The following is an 18,289-nucleotide window of genomic DNA, read 5'->3' as shown; positions in this document are numbered from 1 at the left end:
TATAATTGTAATTATTATTGAGTTGGAAGTAGTTTTGCAATTTTACCTTAAAAGATTATGAAGTTTGTGAGTGGGTAAAGGATTTGAGAATGTGTTTTGTAATTGAGAAATGAAATAAAAAATTGTATGGAAGTAATCTTTTTTATATACATAGTGGAGTTTCTTTTGAAGTGGATTATGATTTGTCTATTGATCATTTTAGAGTTTTGAGAGTAAATAAATGCATTTCTTGCAATATTTGCCATTTTTATATTTTAATTTCTCAATCATTTTATCAATGCATTTTTGCAATAGCCTACTAATTGATGGCATATACCAATTGAGCATTACTTTATGTAATTCACCCATTCAAAACTGGGAGTGTAGAAATGGGACGATTGTCTCATAACGCACAACAGATGGATGAAAAGAAACAGAAAGTGAGACATAACGCCCCACTAACGATTGATTAATCCAAACACAAGAAAGACTTGAAGACTTGGCCAAGAACGATCGAGTTTTCCACAAAATGTCCTCATATTGCTTTTCAACCTTTCTGTGTTTTGAGCAAAGCCAATTTGACTTTGCAATTCAAATTTTGATAAAAAAAAAAAAAAAGTAGAATAGAAAGATTCAAACCCATTATTAGGCCAATTGCACGATATGTTTGGTTGTAAGAAAGAGCCATATGGAATTGAAATTGAAATCTAGAAAATGGATATCGAAGGACCGTCGAAAGGAATTAAAATATAGTTGAAGGAAGCCACAGAAAAAGGAAAAAAAGCATTGCACCAGCCGGGAATCGAACCCGGGTCTGTACCGTGGCAGGGTACTATTCTACCACTAGACCACTGGTGCTAGTTGCGATATCAGTTACGTTACTTTTTAATTATACGTTCATAATCAATTCAACCTTATGGACAAAAGAACTATCCCACCTAAAAGATATTGTAAAAATTGGATATTTCGTTCTGTTGGGTTGTTCTGTTTATTAATGTAATATGTTAAATATTAATTTCATCTTTGATATCTTAAAATGATAATAAATAAAATACCAGAGAGAATTATGTATTCAGCCACCAAGAAATGACTCATTTGGAAGCAACCAGATTTCACAAACTACCTACCAAATAAAACTGAAAGACAAATACCAAATTTGGAATTTCATTTGTTCAGTATTTATGTACAAAAAAATGTTATTGAATTGATGCAAGTTGTATACAAAGTGGAAGTTTGTATCAAATTTCGATACATCCATCATCATCACCACTACCATCTGTGTCATTGTCCCAATCCAATTGAAAAGAGCTAGTTGATTTCATTAACTCAGTAAGTCCGGTCAAATCCTCCAGATAAGTTGGATGGTTAATCGCTTGAAGAATAAAATCCATCCCCCTATTTCGGTATTCAGATACAACCTGCAGAAATTCACCGTATATTGAGATTAAAAGGAGGAGGGGAAAGTAACCCAAGAAAATTCAAGGATAAACCGGTTAACCTTAAATCTTCATCAAAACGAAACAGGTTAGGCAAAATGCGAGAAGAAACTTCCAACAGATTTAGGCTTACACCCTCTCCCCGTTTTTCTAGACCATTATTGAATGATCATATTGCACAGTTCGGCGGTTCAGAAACTTAAAACACTCTACATATTTGATATCATTGTTTCTACACGGCTGTATTCCAGGAGGACTTGAGTTATAGCCCTTGCATCTTACGATAAATTCAATAATTCTTTGAATAGGTACGATTGGAGAGTTTAGGCGGGCAATGATATTGTTTGAAGAAGTTCTCACATGGACGTTTGCATTAAACACTCATTAAAATAAAATAATGAATAAAATTGTTTGAACCATCAAGTATTAGAAGTAATATGAAGTTGGATAGTTAAACGTCAATGCTCAACCCGAATTGAAATAAGAAATTTAAATAAAAAAATGTTAAGTGCAAAGGAACAAATAAGAAATATGGGATAAATGAGCAGCATAACTTACCATGCTGGAGCAAGCTGTACAACTATTTGATGAGCGGCCAACAAGTGTCATCTGAGAAAACTGTGAGAGGAAACCTCGAATTTGATGAGGCAAGATTCCAAGAGGCTGCTCAGAAGCTCCATCAATCCCAGAGTTCAAAAGCTCACCTTCAGCATATATTCTACACAGTTTAGAGTAAAGATCAATAAGACATGCTCAAGCCCCTTTGAAACTCAGTTTGAACTTTGAACCCTCACTAACTCCACTTCAACTATCACACCCAAGCATCTTTTCAGTAGTCAAACCACAAAAGAAATCTCAAGCCTTTATCACCACTGTCTGAGAGGACTTACCCTTCAGGATGATGTAAAATTCCAACAAGAAGTTCGACTGCAATGGCTGACGCAATGGGAGCAAGCCCTGGGCGAGTAACAGTGCACTGCTGGTCCAATGTCCGGTTGGCAGTTGACTGCAAGAAGAGTATGTAACTCGAGAATAAACACAAAACAAATAAATCAACCAAAATACATCACGCGAGCTTTAGATATATTACATCAATAGGCGCAACAACATCATTACAGAAGTAACAGCCCAATCTCTGCCTGGTGTTTGTAGCATTTAAGGAAAGGTTAGCTATATTAGTTTGAGATGTGGAGTCATGGCAGGAACCAGAAGGACCAGCTCCATGGCGCATAACTAAGAAACTGTCAAACCCCAAAGCTGCGGTGATAGTAACCTTCAAATCATAAACAGACATTAAATTGAGACACCAAGTACGAGAAACCTATGCACACAACTTGTACGAAAAAAATATACCTTGTTTGCATTGGCACATAGAAGTGTAGGAAGCCACCTACTTTCCCTAGTATCAGTCAACAAGAAAACTGCATCATGAGAGTTAATTAAGTCATCAAGTCGTCTACAATCATCAATTGTGCTGGCTGCTTCATGGTCTGGAACAGGATGCCCAGGCATTGGTATGGAAATCACAACACCTTCTGCTTCCTAGGTATTTTTTATTAATAATTAAAATAAAAAAAAAGCAAAAAAATAAAATAAAAGACAAAATGAGGCAGTTTTCTCTGTGTTGGGTTCATGCATCAAATATTACCATGGCAGGAAAAATTCGATTGAGACTTTTAACTGCTGCTTCAGCTTTAAAGTCACCGCCATTAAGGCAGTCCTCCAATGTGTAAAGTGATTGCCTCAATGGATTAGACATAGCTACCCTTCCACTGTCAACTAGTGTAATTTTTCGTACACCCCATGCCTACAAGTTACCTTTGTTAAGGAATAGATTGAAACTTAACCACAACTTTCTAGAAGGCACTCACCATAAGCATACGAGCAACCTGACAGCCAAGAGTACCTGCCCCTAGCAAGAGACACTTGAGAGAAGACAAGATGTTTATGTTTAAAGAAGGCAAAGCACGCCACCTCATTAGTCTCAAATTCAAATCTGCTGCTGATATAGCTAATCTGTCAACAATGTACATATTACTGAATAACTGGACCTCAACTTCCTCCATCAAAATGCAAGGTGCATAAAAATATACCGAGTTGGGTCCATCGATTTTGCAAGGTTGATAGTTTTGTAGAATTTCTTCCCTTTATTCAGTTCCCATCCAACCGCATTAGGCATACAGCATTGATCTCTCAACCCTGTAGAAAGAGAGAGAGAGAGAGACAGAGAGTTAGCCGTGCTACTTTGCAAACGAGTAGAGAAAAAGCTCGTGCTGTTACAAATTTCTTCTAGTACCTTTAGGATCATCAATCAGGGCTTTACCAACAAGGGATAAAGTAAGATCAGCAAAACCACGGTTCTCTCTATAGCATAAAAAGTTAACTGACTTCAGATTCCATCTTGAATAGATTAGAGCTAAGAAGTTGCGAAGAGGCCAGCCAGGATTACTTGGAAGATGACAAGGGTCATAAAAGCCAAAAAGTAGCTGCAAAAAAAAGACTAAACTAGCTATAAGAAAGTTTCATTAATAATTTTATGGTCATGGGACTGGATAACACTATGAATCACCAAACTATCTCTGCAGTAGACTTGAAAGATTCCTCACTGACTAGAATTGTAAACCCAACAGACCTTTTCCCCATTGTTTTGGCAGGTTTCAAAATCTCTCAGATGCTTAATGCTAGCTTGAGAATTTGAATCAATAATCACCAAGAAAAAAGGTATGTCTGCAGTAGGATGCAAAATAGACTGTAAAGAACCAAAGATTGACTTGTAATTTAGTAAACTCTGAACAGTGAAGGAATGCAAGCCTACCAGAAGTTAGATCTGAGCTGCGCCACTGACCGAAAGCTGTGGACAATGATTCAGCCTAAGCAATGAAACAAAAATTAGAGAGAAAAATCAAAACATCTCTTCGACTCTTAAACAACAGAATATAGATAAAAATCCAGCATACCTCTTCCAAGTTAAACCACTGTGAAGCAGATTTCAGTTCAACTACAGTTGCTGGAGGATCAAGAACAAGAGCAGGGAAAGCAAACCAATAGTGAAAGTTCCATTTTTTCAAGTCTGCGAATGAGATTAAAAGGAACCTTGCAAGTACTGAACTATCCTCTAAAGCTTTTCCGCTGAGAATATCCTCCCAAATCTAGTCAGAACAATGGAAAACTGATCTTACTATAAACAAGAAATTGGAATTGCCAATGCCCGTGTACTGTAACAAGATATGAAAATCATTTGAGGTAATATACCTTCTTTGCTTCAGACTTTAGTAAGCTAAGCTTTTCAAGAGCATGGAAGCTCTCCACAGTATTAGTATTGTATAAAATTCCAGGAACAGCGCACCTATTCCTGTTGCCTTTAGTAGTTAATGGTGTCGATGAGTCCCTCTTTACTTCGGTAGGCAATGACTCAGATAGAAGTGTCAAATGATTGGACACTTGGGAATGTGAACAAGGAGCAAAGAAACCTACAAGGAGTTGGTTCTTGATTATTTTATTTATGCGCATGAACCACATATAGTGATCATAGTTATGCATCTTTTATTTACGTTTCTGATTGCAGAGAAAAATGTCAAGATATAAACAAAACCACCAAGGAATTTTAGGAGTTAGAATTTTAGGATGCCAAAACAAAGTATACAAATTCAAACTCAAAACACACTAACTATGTTACTCCGTTAGATCACCAACATTCTTTCCGGGTTAAAGAGTTTGAGTTTCACTGACGGCGAGAAACTTAATTTTGGTCATAAGATCGTGTAGTAAAAGAAATCCAAAACCAAGGATAGGATAATTGGTGGTAGCTAGTAATCGTGAATCACATAGAAGAAAGAAAAGGGAAAGAAAAAGAGAAACAGACCAGTGATGGGGATAGGGGAATCGTCGATGCCTAGCTGGTTGAGCTTCAAGGAAGAGAGTCTATGCCAGAACCCTTCGTCCACTGCGCTTTGAAATGGTGCGAATTGCAATATAGATCCCTTATCGTTAGCGGCCATAGTCTTCTTCTTCTCGCTCAATTTTCTTTGTGGATGCCGATGAGGAGGAATTCTTGAAGAAGAAGAAGAAGAAGAAGAAGAAGAAGTAGATTCCCGTCTGACCCTCCAATTTTGTCCTACAGATTGGACAAACGAGGGGAGAAAGTGAGAAGGTTAGAATTAACCTCCGTATTTTTTGTTTTATTTTGAAAAACGGCAATTTCTTTTATGGCTTCACCCAATGTAGGAGACTTTATTTTAATATCCTTTTTTCTTTTTTTACCTCTCCATTCCTCTTCAAAATGATTACTTCGCAAATATTTAAAAAAAAAAAAAAAAACCTTTTCGTAAATAGTAAAATTGTTCGAAATATTTATAAATATATTAAAATTTTAAATAAACCCTCCAAAACAAAGGTGCGTATGACTTTCAAATTCTTATTTTTTTTTTTTTTTAATAAATTTATGCATGTTTTCACAAGGGAGGAGAAGGAGAACAATTGGTGAAAGTTATCTGATCTCTCATCTCTTGAAGATACAAGAACAAACAAAACTGCACTATTTAATAACTTTTAATACAATATTAGTTTTTTTCTTTTAAATTCCAAGTGGAGATGGCATATGCAATCCATACTCAATTACGTGTTTGGTGGTTTGTGTAAATCTATAAAATCGTACTTGGATAGTTAGACTCCTTAAATCTTTGTCATATATATATATATATATAAATTATAAACTATATGCCTAAGCCCATTTTAGTGTACGTGTCTGATTATGTTCTAAATTTGGAAAACAACGATATAAAATTAATTGCGCCAATTAGGGATTAAATACTAATTACGAAAATTAAAATCAATAATAATAAGAAAAAAGAAGAAGAAGAAGAAGACGACATATTCTCCACCACAACCACCTAAAATAACTTAGATCCACAAAAACCCAACAAACTAAAGCTCCAAAAACAAAAACAAAGTAATCAAATCCCTCCTATAAAACACATTCTCCTTTCCCATCATTCAATTCAATCCTCCATCTTCCTAACCCAAAGGGGTGAAAACAGAGGGCAGGCAAATATATAAATAAAAATATGGCAAAATCGTGTGCTATCATTCTTGTTTCTGCCCTTTGCTTTCTGTCCTTCCTCGACATCGCCCTCTCCTCCAAGGATCGCTTCTTCATCGAGGGAAAGGTGTATTGCGACACTTGCCGAATCCAATTCTTCACTCGCGTCAGCAAATACTTGCCCGGTATACTTAATTAATTAATTAATTAATTTAACACATAAACATTCATATTATATTATAATTATTATATATGTAATGGATTTGATATAATCAGGGGCTAAGGTGAAGTTGGTATGTCGGGAGGAGGCGAATGCCGGAAACGAGACATTCACCGGGGAGGCGGTGACGGACAAGAACGGAGTTTACAAAATAGAGGTGGACGGAGACCATGAGGAGGAGATTTGCGAAGTGTCATTGTTGGAGAGTGGGGATAAGGGATGCGGTGAGATTCCTACGGATGGTTATGGACATTTTGCGAGAGTTAGCATTACTGGTAACAATGGTATTATCGATCCAGTTCGTCAAGCTAACCCACTTGGATTCAAGAAGAAGGAGGCTCTTCCACAGTGCAAAGAGGTTCTTCGGGAGCTTGGTTTTGATGATGCTGGCATTCTTGTTTAATTTCCAACCCTAAAACCCAATTGATTAATTCATTCATACTCTTCAAAATACATTTTGCTTTTTGTTTTTGTATTGAGTGAGGCCTGTTGTTTGGCAAGGTTTGTTACATACCCTTGTAAGCCCTCTTTCTAACTACTCTAAAAAACAATTCCTTTTGACGACCTTCAATTTGGATTCTATGTTTTACATTTTTATCCTATTCTACTTCATACTCTACATTACCGTTGCACCTGTTATTACCCAAACTGCAAGGTCTGTGCCGTTCATATAAAACTCATCGCAGGCTCATTTGATTAGCTATAAGAATAATAAGTTGATATGACAATAACTATAGGATAACGAAATAATAAACTCCTTTCATTACTGAGGAACCAACAAAATAACTCGATTCTTTTTTTACATTTTATGGATTGGATTAGAAATATTGTGAAATATGAACCTAGTTTTGTAAAACTCATGTTCTCGTATACAATCCACCAAAGAAAAAACAGCTTTTTTGGAAACTGAACCTCCAAATTTGGCCAGATATGAAAAGTTTTGTTACAGGATCTTTTACACTGCAAATAGAATAAATAATACTAACAACTTATGAATGTCGTCGTTCTTTTCTTCAGCTTATTAATTATAGATTAATTTTATCATTTTGATCCATGCGAATATATATATATACACACATAAGAAAAATAATCAAATCAATTGAATAGTCACTAAACAAAGTTCGTTTTTTTTAAAAGCACTAAAAAACCATTTAAATGGCTAACTCATGTGGAGAAATAAATTTAAATCGAAATTGCTTAAAGTTTCAAACAAAACAAAATAATTTAGCTATTAATTTCATGTGATCCAACTATACATATTTTTAATACCACGATTAGGATTTGGAGATTTGAACACCAGAAAAATGCTACTTCTATTAGATTTCAATGAAAACATGTAATTATAAGTAAAAGCATGAACATGTAATTTACTATAGGAATATAATACCCACGAATTTACTATATGACTAAAGAAGTTTGCTTCCTTCAACTTATATATTTAAATATATGTATATATAAACTAACATGGTATTAATACTACTAGTTGGTTCAGTGTTAAATTTGAAATTTAGAACCTACCCTTTTCATTTGTTTGTATTATTTTTACTTATAATTTATGAAGTCTTTTGTTAACTTTGTAACAAATGTAATAAAGTTTATTATTATAACGAGTATTGATATAAGAGATAATAGTTAAGTGTGTAGTAACATTTTTAAAATTTTTTAAATATAATAAAATACGTTATCGATAAACTTCTATCACTTATTAACTCTCATGGAATATTAGTGTTATACTAATATTTGTAATATGATCTATCAATGATGTGATAAACTCTAATAGATTTTGGTATATTTGTAATTTTTTAAAATATTGTTATATATACTAATACTTTGAATCTAATTATATAGTAATTATATTTAAAATATTTGTAATATAACAACGTAAAAAAGTTTTATAAATATAGTAAGATTAAGATCCAATTCTCAAAATTTGTTTAGGGCAAATCACATTGTTGATAAAAAAATTATTAATAATAAAGTCTATCAACATTAGAGTTTGTTATATATTTGCAATACATATATAAAGTGTTGTTATAGATTTATTAGTAGCTTTATAAGTTACTAATGATAATGAAGGTTCAAAAGTTTGCGTTGAATTGGCGTTCCTTTATATCTATTACTTTTCTAAAGCATCTGATTTGTTCCAGTTGTACAATGTCTACAAAATAAATAATATATGCCTAAAAATTGGAAATTAATTATAAATCTTAATATTAAATTAACGAATATAATAATATATTTTTTAAAAATGCAAATATAGCATTATTGACCTTTTTCTACCAATTTAAGTAAAAAAGTTGCACTTGTAGTTAAATTCTAAAAATAAAATTTCTAAGTTTTAAAGTTTTGATTTGGTTTTTGAGAACCTAAGTAAGAGGTAGATAAAAATGGTTTGTAAGATGAAGCACTGAGGCAGTTAGAAAACAAGAGAAGGAGGAGGTCAAAGAAGCCATTCTCCAACACAAAAACCCGCGAAATTAACTACCATCCACAAATAAACAACCAATCAAATCCCCTATTAAAACCCATCTTCCATTATCCCTCAACCAAAATCAGAACAGAAAAGCAGAGAGCACAAACAGTAAATAAATAAGAAATGGCAAAATCATGCGCCATCATTCTTGTTTCTGCCCTTTGCTTTCTCTCCTTTCTTGACATCGCCCTCTCCTCCAAGGATCGTTTCTTCATCGAGGGAAAGGTCTATTGTGACACTTGCCGCATCCAGTTCTTCACCCGCGTCAGCAAATACTTGCCCGGTATACTTAATTATTTCTTTCTTTCTCTCTTTTATTTTAATTATTTCACACATTAATTTTCCTATTATATGTAATCACATGAGATGTATATAATCAGGGGCTAAGGTGAAATTGGTATGCCGGGAGGAGGCCAATGCCGGAAATGAGACATTCACCGGGGAGGCGGTGACGGACAAGAACGGAGTTTACAAGATAGAGGTTGACGGAGACCACGAGGAGGAGATTTGCGAAGTGTCGTTGTTGGAGAGTGCGGATAAGGAATGCAGTGGCATTCCTACGGATGGTTATGGACATTTTGCCAGAGTTAGCATTACTGGTAACAATGGTATTACTAATCCTGTTCGTCAAGCCAACCCACTTGGGTTTTTGAGGAAGGATGCTCTCCCACAATGCAAAGAGGTTCTTCGTGAGCTTGGCTTTGATGAAGAAGGCATTCTCGTTTAATTATTTGAACCACTACTCATGCATCTAATTAACTTCAATCTCCCATGTGTTTTATCCCCTCCTAATTGATGATCTCCTAATTAATGTATTGTGTTGAGAGGAGCCCTGTTGTTTCATTTAACAAACTATAATACTCAATCACGCATGGTTTTTCCTTAATATCTCTTAACTGCTCCCTCTACTTTTTTTTCCTTCTAGCTCTCACCACAACAAACACTCTACCAAAACTAATAATAATCTTATCAAATAATATAGCTATAGCTAATTAGGTATTTTAAAACAATATTTACGGTATTAAAACATGATTATTATATCTCTGAGATAGTTATTATCCCAAATACTTTCTCTAAATCTCATAGAGAGGTTGAGTTCGTATAAATTAATGTTCATGATATTTATCATAAGATTAATTTAGACAAAAAGAAAAAATCCTCACACTATTAAAAATTCAAAAACTTAAAAAATTCGACATAAAGCTAAACTTATGAAATTAAGTCCAAAACCCAATACATTTGTTTAATTTGTGATTCAACTTTAACTTACAAAAATAATACTAAAGAAATTAACCCAATTTAAGAATAAAATTAATCTAACCCAATCAAACCTTTACGATTTGGGTTGCATAATTTGATTGGTTGGATTGACACTCTATCTCAATATAACTCATAGTAGTTAGATTTTGAAAAATTCAACTTTTAATTTAAAAAGAAAAAGAAAAGACACCATCCATTTTTAACACTAAATTTAGACTTGTGTGTGTGTGTATATAATTGAATTATCTCATCATATATTGTATTTTATTATTGATTAGATGTAATGGAGTATAAAATGCAACAGAAAGTTGTAATTTGGTATTAATAAACAGATTTAAAAAAAAAGGGCCTTAATTTTCTTAATAGTCAAAGCTCAGTTCTTTAGTTGGAAAAAAATGGTGAAATTAATCAAAGAGTCGATAGCTTATTTTCTTTACGTTTGTATGTTATATATATATATATATATATATATATATATATATATAAAAAAAAAAAAAAAAAAAAAAAAAAAAAAAAGAGGTAGAAATTTCAACCGACGTGCATCACACGCTATATATATTTTCAAATTAATTATCATTAATTCGGGTTCCCACTTTAGAAACCTTGCAAATTTGAAAATTAATCCTCATCATCTCAATCCCATATATCCATCCCCCAATATGAATCATCGGATCATCAGCTCTTTGATTAACCACACGGATAAATATTTATTTACATTATCATATCTCCAGTAATTAATTTAAACTCTATATCTCTAATTTCCACATAAAGTCATCAAAAAAAAGAAAAAAAAGAAGAAGTTAAGACGTTTGACCGTGTTGACCGATAATCTTCCGGCGTTTGAAAGGAAAAACTTTGGTAAAATCCTGTTCCGCCACCGTCAGATGCCACCCCTCCACCGCATCCAATTCAAGCTGATGAATAATCCCAGAAGCCGCATCGTAATACTGCCCATAATCCTCAGATAGCTCGCCGGAAAGGGTCCGGCAATTAGGCGGCGGCTTGGCTCTACGACGACCAGCTCCGATGGGTACGTTCCGGAGCGCCCCACCGGCCGTCCAGTACCTTTGACAACCCTTGCAGAAATGTCTGGGCTGATTAACATTGTAATTGTTGAAGTAACAGAATTTGGTGTCCATACTCTTACATCTTGGACATGGAATAATTTTTTCCGGTCTCTTCATCTCTGTTTCATCACCTTCACCACCGCCGGCGACCGGTCCGCCTTTCTCCGGTTCTTCCTTCAATTTTCGTGTTTGTAAATGAATCATGGTGCCAAAAAGTTTAATTCCATCGGCGTTGCTACTATGAACCTCAGCCATATGTAAAAACAGAGAGAAACAGAGACCACTCAGGAACTTTTTGCCCCCTAAATTATTCTGTTTTTTGGAAGAGTGTATTGGTGTAGAGAAGACATATAGGGAAATGGGTTTATATATGAATTGAGATAATGGAGGTAAAAGTACTTAAAAAGAAAATGCTTTATAATTTATAAAAGCAGTAAAACATGAGAATCAATGGGACAAAACAGACGCCAATTAGTCAAATTGATATGGTGGGAAAGAGTGAATGACTGGGTATGAGCCTTTTTTTCCCCCTTTCTTTTAAAATATATACATCATTTGCTTCATGTCATCATCAGATTCTCTATCAATAAAGAGAAAAAGGAAAAGGAAAAAGAAGTGGGAAATTTTTATTTTTTTAGAAAGAAAAAAAAAAGTATCTGAAAAGTAGTTCCTAATCTAAGGAGTGATATTGGTTAATGGGTACTTTTGGTAGAAACTTAAAGAGATCAAAAACTTATTCTTATTGGAAATTTCCACTCTCTTGATTAGTCTTCCATTCTTTATGAAAGAAAAAAGAAAAGAGAGCATCAAAAAATAGATTCTATTCAGAAGTTTAGGAATAAATAGTGCATCTGGTCTCCTTCTTCTTGTTTAAGTTTCACATAATTCTTTCTTTCTTTCTTTCTTTCTTTCTTTCTTTCTTTCCTTTTTTTTCCCTCTCTCTCTCTCTCTCTCTCTCTCTCTCTCTCTCTCTCTCTCTCTCTCTCTCTCTATCTATCTTTTGGTTTGTTCGTCTTTAAAGACTCAACTTTTTGAATTTTTTTTTTTAAGTAGTGAAAAAGTTGCATTGATACTTAAAGTTGAGAGCTTTTGTTAGGGCTTTGTTGATATATATCCCTCCTCTTCCAAAAAGCCTCATTTTATGGTTGAAATCTAATGGGTGCTGATCAACTTTTCATTGGGTTTTTCTTTCCCTTTTTAATATTAAATTTGAATTTTGTGTTATGGACAAGTGTACAAGTATCTTTCATATATTGCAAATATATGATAAGAAAAGAAAGCAAGCTTTGATATGGAGGATATATATATATACACACATATTTTAACAAATAAGAGAGATTCTTCTTTATCTATGGGAACGCAGCTTTGGGGAAACTTGAAAATTTCATCTTTATTTTAATTTGAAAAGTGGGGCCTTGACTTAAGGAAACAAGAGATAAAAAGACCTATAGAAAAATATAGTGAAGAAGACTTTTCATTTATTTATTTATTTATTTATTTAAATTAAGTCTTTTTTAAATAATAAATTAAAAAATTAGAGTAAACATATATATATATATATATGTATGTATGTATGTTTATATATTCTAAAAATGTATAAATGTAATATCTTGCTTTGTTTTTGTTGGGAAAGTTGGGAAAAAAGATGCAGTTTCCTTTTCCTTTTTGGGGAGAAAAAAGTAAGAGAAGAAAAGAACAGAAAAGGCATCCTTTATTTTGAGTGCTTCCCTTTTAATTGCATTTTAAAATGTAAAAACCACATTACCCTACCAACCAACCCATTCTCATTTTATTTAAATCGAACATAGGAATCATCCAGTAGTCTCGATGTGATTCATAACTTAATTAACCATTCAATTCATAAAGTTCACATTTTTAAAAGCAACATTCCCTTTACTAAAAGTTCTATTACATTGTTTAGTAACTTTTCCATTTTTGCACCTTCTCTTATACAAATATATATTTCACACCCAAACTTCATCCTTCTAATAAATTCCATCTTTCATACTTACAATAAGCCCTCAACTATCCTAAGTAAAGTCACACTATACAAGGATTTGAGTTGTTCTAAACTTGAAAATTTATAATTAATTTTATAGTATAAAAAATAATATACAATGATGCAGAAGTACATATACTTGGCATTAATTATAAACATATTAGGATTGGTACTAGTCCAAAATATTAATTTACAAAGACGGTAACAAAGTGCTATACATGTACAAAACAATCCTAAAAGATGATTTATTCTAATAAGATTGGTAATAGATAGATATACATATCGATAAGCTATTAAAACATTATAAAAGAATCGATCGTCTTTGGCAGTAAAACTTTAAAATAATAACATAATCTAGCAAAATTTATGATAGAGCATATAATATATGCTCCAAGCTCAACACTTATCTTAATCACAGTAGACATGAATTGCTTCTATATGAATACCCTAATACACACGCATACGACCAAAGTGTATGAGTATTATATGCTATAGAATATAGAATTAACACGCAAAACCATCCTCGTGAGCTACATTTAGTGACTCTAAAATCATGTCATAATGTTTAAGAGACAAATTAAAAAAAGAACTTAATTAAAATGTTTTGTCAATAAATGATTAAAGATTAGATGGAATAAAACTTTGGAAATGGAAAATTAATAAGCTAAACAATCAATTATTTTCATCTGTTTCTACTAAAATCATACTACCACGTGTTAACATCATATCATAAAATAATTAGTCTCTCACGAAATTACAATTTCACCAATGAAATTTAATTTCAACATTTATATCTTTAACTAAAATTTCATTAAATACTCACTTTTCTTTTTAATAATGATATCTATTAATCGGTGTAAAGGAATTATAATTAATAAATTTTACTATTTTTCATCTCCCTTCATAATTATTATATATTAATCAATAGACAATTAAAAAAAAAAAAAAAAAAAGGTGGACAGATTAAAATATTTAATAAAAAAATGAATGTTAAAAATGTGAATCTTATTTTAAAATAATTGAAGGAACGTCATGTTTACTAGAATTTCCACCTCTACTTATTTCCATTTTGCACTATCTGTTGGATAGAAATGCATTTTCTTATTTTAGAGCAAACAAATTAGATGGGGAGTAAGGGGTGGTTGTAATTGTAATTGTATATAAAGTGTGTAATTATACTCAGTTGGTCAAATTTTATATTTTTGTAACATTATCTGTCTTGTATTCACGGCAATGAATATGGAACATTTAATATAAACTGCCAAAGAAGGATCGAATTGGAATTTTGCTAGTGGACATAAATGATTAATCAATATTAATTTAATATCATATGCCGACTTGACATAGTTCAAAATCAGTTGACATAATTAAAACTATACTTTTAATAAAAGAAGATAAATGAAAGTGTGCTATTAGATGAAATAACAAATAAAATTAGAAGGTGAAAATTGAAATAAGATTAGTTTTAGAGAAAACAGCGGGGGGTGTGAAATTGTGTAAGCAAACCGGGCCTCATGTGTCGGCCCAAATATGAAATTGGGCTAAACCATCACACCGAGACTATCTTCTCAAAAATTTCTCCACACTCGAGTTTTTCCTCTTTTCTCTATCATCACAGTTCGATCACAACTACTTCCCCTCCCCCATTTTTTAACTTTTCAGATCTAAGTCGAAGAGTATCAAATGGGTTATAAACCTAACGTTTACGTAACAACGATTTATAAGATTAAAAAATATATATATATATATATATATATATATATATATATATATATAAAATCCATGCAGTTCTTATCACTCTAGATCCGATGATTAGGTCGAAAAGTGTAACTCTAGAGCAAGAAGAAAGTTTTGTGAATATTTTGGCTCAGAATTATCATGGTGTTTTTATTTGTGTTGACCTAGTCCCTTGCCCTTGGGATTGTTGAGTTTCATTGGATTATTCTTTTAAGTCAATAAGGTGGGCATGTGGAAGAATCAGCATGCCCTAGTATTTTACTAATATCAAATTCAATTAGGTTGAAGTCCTTTATATGTAGCTAAATTATGGAGCTAATATGATCCCTTAAGCAAGGGCGGCATGCATCCCATTAGGTTGATATATATAGGCCGACTAAGGTCGAGCGCTCTAGATAAAGCCCATGATAGCCCATTATTTTCTGTTGATCATGGTCTTAAATTGTCGACTTTAGCTTAAATCATATTATTTTCTTGATTTGGGGTTTGGTTTTATTGTTGTGTTAATTGAATTAAATTATAAACATACCGGTTGTGTTTTGTGTTTTGGGTTTGGAAGAGGAAAATTGAAAAGAAAGTGGGATCCACTTCACGTGGGACAGATAAATTATCCAATTTATTATTATTATTATTATTATTATTATTATTATTATTATTATTATTATTATTATTATTATTATTATTATTATTATTTGTAGACATATATATATATATATATATATATATAGAGAGAGAGAGAGAGAGAGAGAGAGAGAGAGAGAGAGAGAATGGGTGTCATTTTGGGAAATCCAATGTCAAAAAATTACCTCTGAATTTTGATCAGCTTTTAGTTGGTTGTACTAATTCCCCTTCTTTTTTCTTTTCTTTTCTTTTTTGCATTCATCACTCAGATTCTCTGCATTCCCTCTCCTCATTACAATCTTTTTTCTTTTCATATTATTTATTTATATGTTTGTATTTTCATATATAAAACCACTTTTTTTTTATAAAAAAAAAAAAAAAAAAAAAATTAAAAAAATTTGTAAATTGTAAATTGTAAATGAATACGAAAATATGGCAAAATGGGGGAAGAGGCAGCCTAGCCAGTAGCCACGCCACCTGTCCCTCCTCTCACCAAATTCCTTCCTTCCAATTCTAGTTTAAATTATAATTAATCTAATTACGGATATGCATTATTCTTCTACAATCGACACTCTTTATATAATTATTCACCCAATCACTACATTCCACCTCTCCCTCCATTTATCATTGCATTCACTACAAATATATTCTCTCTCTTTCCAATGTGTAAATTAGGTCACAAAAATCCATCTCCCTACCTTCTTTTTTGCCCTTTCCTTCAATTTTCAACTTACATTATTTTTTTAACCCAAAATAAATTCATTAACTTACTCTTTCCTTTTATATTTTAGTTTAATTGTTTAAGTTATTGAGTACTAACTAAATGCTTAATATAGTCCCTCAATGTATATACTTCAATCATTGATCTTCAAATAAAGTAACTTTGTAGTGTAACAATTATTACTTTTTTCAAACTAAATTAAATGAAACTTCGATAATGAATCGTGATTAATTAAGTAGATTTCTTTTTTTTTTAATTAAAGAAAGTCTATATTTGATTAATATTGTTGTTCCTAGTTACTACAACAATATACAATTTTTTGTTAAGTCACAATTCTTGTTTTCACCTTAGTTTGGATCGTAGAATTTGAATAAAATTGAACTATTGTAATTAAAATAAAAGATGCAAGGAATAGGTTTCAAATAAAACCTCATATACAAGTTGTAGTTTAAGTTATCATTTTGTATGGATGCTATTAACTTTAGTCAAAGTCTTAAAAGAAAGAATTTGTGAATGGAAGGTGTTAATTACTTTCTTGTTAACTACCCAAGTTAACCCTAAGCCATTTAAAATTAATAAAAAGAAAAATAAAACTACTTATAAAGCCAATTATAATCTATGCTTTACAATTTTAAGGAACATATGTATGAATTAATGAGCGAGAGAACAAACAATATTAGAAAAATATTAAATATCGATTAATTTTCTAATAAATAAAAATAATAACTTTTAAAAAGTCATGACACCCGTGATTTAAAATTTTTCAAAATAATTTATTTCAGGTAGATTTTTCAAATATAAATTACGATTTACCTAAAATATATATAAAGTTAGTATAATTCAACGATAATTAAATGATATGATTTTTTAAAAAATTTAAAAGTATTAAATATTATAATGTAAATTACACTTAAAACAAACATTTGTGATTTGGCTAAAACAGCCAAAATGAGACCATCAAAATACCCCATTTATCTAACATTATTGTGAAAAGCTTACTAAATATTTGATTTCATTTTAATTTTTGATTTACTATTTCTTTTAAGACAATCTACTGTATAATATTGTTAATAAATATATTTTATTAATTCTTTGTATAGAATTTCCATAATTCCACCTTATTTTTTCAAAACAAAAAATAGAGAAAAAATGGCTATGAGAATGCTCTAATTTAACACTTGTGAAATAATAAACTTTACCTAACGCAACAAGTCAAAGAAACATTTATTTGATAAGTGTTCATCAAAATAAAAAAAAAAAAAGAAAAAATATATATGTACGAATGGAGGTTGCAAATGACACAAAGTTTATTCGATAGCATACAGTAAAATATGACGGATGTACTTTTACCCCCTTTTTTTTAATATTTATTTTAATGTGAAGTTGTCATTAAAATTAATAGTACAAGGTTTTTAAAGCTTGTACCTTTAAAAAAAATTGGACACTGCAAAACGGTCCAACATACACCAAGAAACTTTTTTGGACATGCCCACCTAGCAGAAAGATTAACTTCCAACTCTATATATATATATAATTACTGTCAAACTATATAATACACGAATTAGCTAGTCTGTTCCTTTGATTTTTCTTTTTAATTTTTATTCTGAAGGGCTGTTCCTTCAATTAAATATATGGAATATGTGAGCTAATCAAGCCTTTCAAATTTTAAATTACAAAAATCAAATAGAGTACCGGAGAATTGAAATTAAAGTACAAGACTGTACATGTGGCTATATAT

General features: G+C 31.8%; 3 protein-coding genes across 5 annotated transcripts; 1 reads left to right on the top strand and 2 right to left on the bottom strand.

Annotated features, from left to right (window-relative positions):
• Positions 1-1,116: 1,116 nt before the first annotated feature.
• Positions 1,117-5,671, bottom strand: LOC103484451 (ubiquitin-like modifier-activating enzyme atg7). Its single transcript, XM_008441524.3, has 14 exons — positions 5,278-5,671; positions 4,668-4,885; positions 4,373-4,564; positions 4,231-4,285; positions 4,048-4,142; positions 3,712-3,901; positions 3,509-3,614; positions 3,287-3,431; positions 3,064-3,222; positions 2,769-2,957; positions 2,506-2,688; positions 2,306-2,421; positions 1,974-2,133; positions 1,117-1,397 (listed from the first exon to the last, which is right to left on the bottom strand). The coding sequence occupies exons 1-14, from the start codon at positions 5,411-5,413 to the stop codon at positions 1,218-1,220; spliced, it is 2,124 nt and encodes a 707-aa protein (XP_008439746.1). The 5' UTR covers positions 5,414-5,671; the 3' UTR covers positions 1,117-1,217.
• A 732-nt stretch (positions 5,672-6,403) lies between these two features.
• On the top strand, positions 6,404-10,032 carry LOC103484449 (olee1-like protein). Of its 3 annotated transcripts, none has more exons than XM_008441522.3 (2): positions 6,404-6,638; positions 9,527-10,032. In XM_008441522.3, exons 1-2 carry the CDS (start codon positions 6,479-6,481, stop codon positions 9,871-9,873), a joined length of 507 nt encoding a protein of 168 aa, XP_008439744.1. In that variant the 5' UTR covers positions 6,404-6,478; the 3' UTR covers positions 9,874-10,032. The 3 variants fall into 3 exon arrangements, with proteins under 3 accessions (XP_008439744.1, XP_008439743.1, XP_008439742.1); XM_008441521.3 differs by lacking the exon at positions 9,527-10,032 and adding an exon at positions 6,730-7,244 and having other exon boundaries at positions 6,406-6,638; XM_008441520.3 differs by lacking the exon at positions 6,404-6,638 and adding an exon at positions 9,233-9,429.
• A 1,034-nt stretch (positions 10,033-11,066) lies between these two features.
• Positions 11,067-11,961, bottom strand: LOC103504446 (dof zinc finger protein DOF1.5). Its single transcript, XM_008468802.3, has one exon. It carries the CDS (start codon positions 11,726-11,728, stop codon positions 11,207-11,209), a length of 522 nt encoding a protein of 173 aa, XP_008467024.1. The 5' UTR covers positions 11,729-11,961; the 3' UTR covers positions 11,067-11,206.
• Positions 11,962-18,289: the final 6,328 nt, after the last annotated feature.

Source organism: Cucumis melo, chromosome 8 (genome assembly GCF_025177605.1).
Source record: "Cucumis melo cultivar AY chromosome 8, USDA_Cmelo_AY_1.0, whole genome shotgun sequence".
In the NCBI taxonomy this organism is placed as follows: domain Eukaryota; kingdom Viridiplantae; phylum Streptophyta; class Magnoliopsida; order Cucurbitales; family Cucurbitaceae; genus Cucumis; species Cucumis melo.
The sequence above is the reverse complement of the archived record's forward strand: the minus strand, read 5'-3'. Positions and strand labels throughout refer to the sequence as shown.

Bases quoted from the DNA above. Each gene is read 5' to 3' on its own strand.
- LOC103484451 (XM_008441524.3), bottom strand. From the start codon at position 5,413: ATGGCCGCTAACGATAAGGGATCTATATTGCAATTCGCACCATTTCAA. The intron at 4,565-4,667 runs GTATATTACCTC...TGTTCTGACTAG, and splicing joins TAAAGTCTGAAGCAAAGAAG to ATTTGGGAGGATATTCTCAG. The intron at 3,432-3,508 runs GTATATTTTTAT...CATTGTTGACAG, and splicing joins AAATCGATGGACCCAACTCG to ATTAGCTATATCAGCAGCAG.
- LOC103484449 (XM_008441522.3), top strand. From the start codon at position 6,479: ATGGCAAAATCGTGTGCTATCATTCTTGTTTCTGCCCTTTGCTTTCTG. The intron at 6,639-9,526 runs GTATACTTAATT...GTATATAATCAG, and splicing joins CGTCAGCAAATACTTGCCCG to GGGCTAAGGTGAAATTGGTA.
- LOC103504446 (XM_008468802.3), bottom strand. From the start codon at position 11,728: ATGGCTGAGGTTCATAGTAGCAACGCCGATGGAATTAAACTTTTTGGC.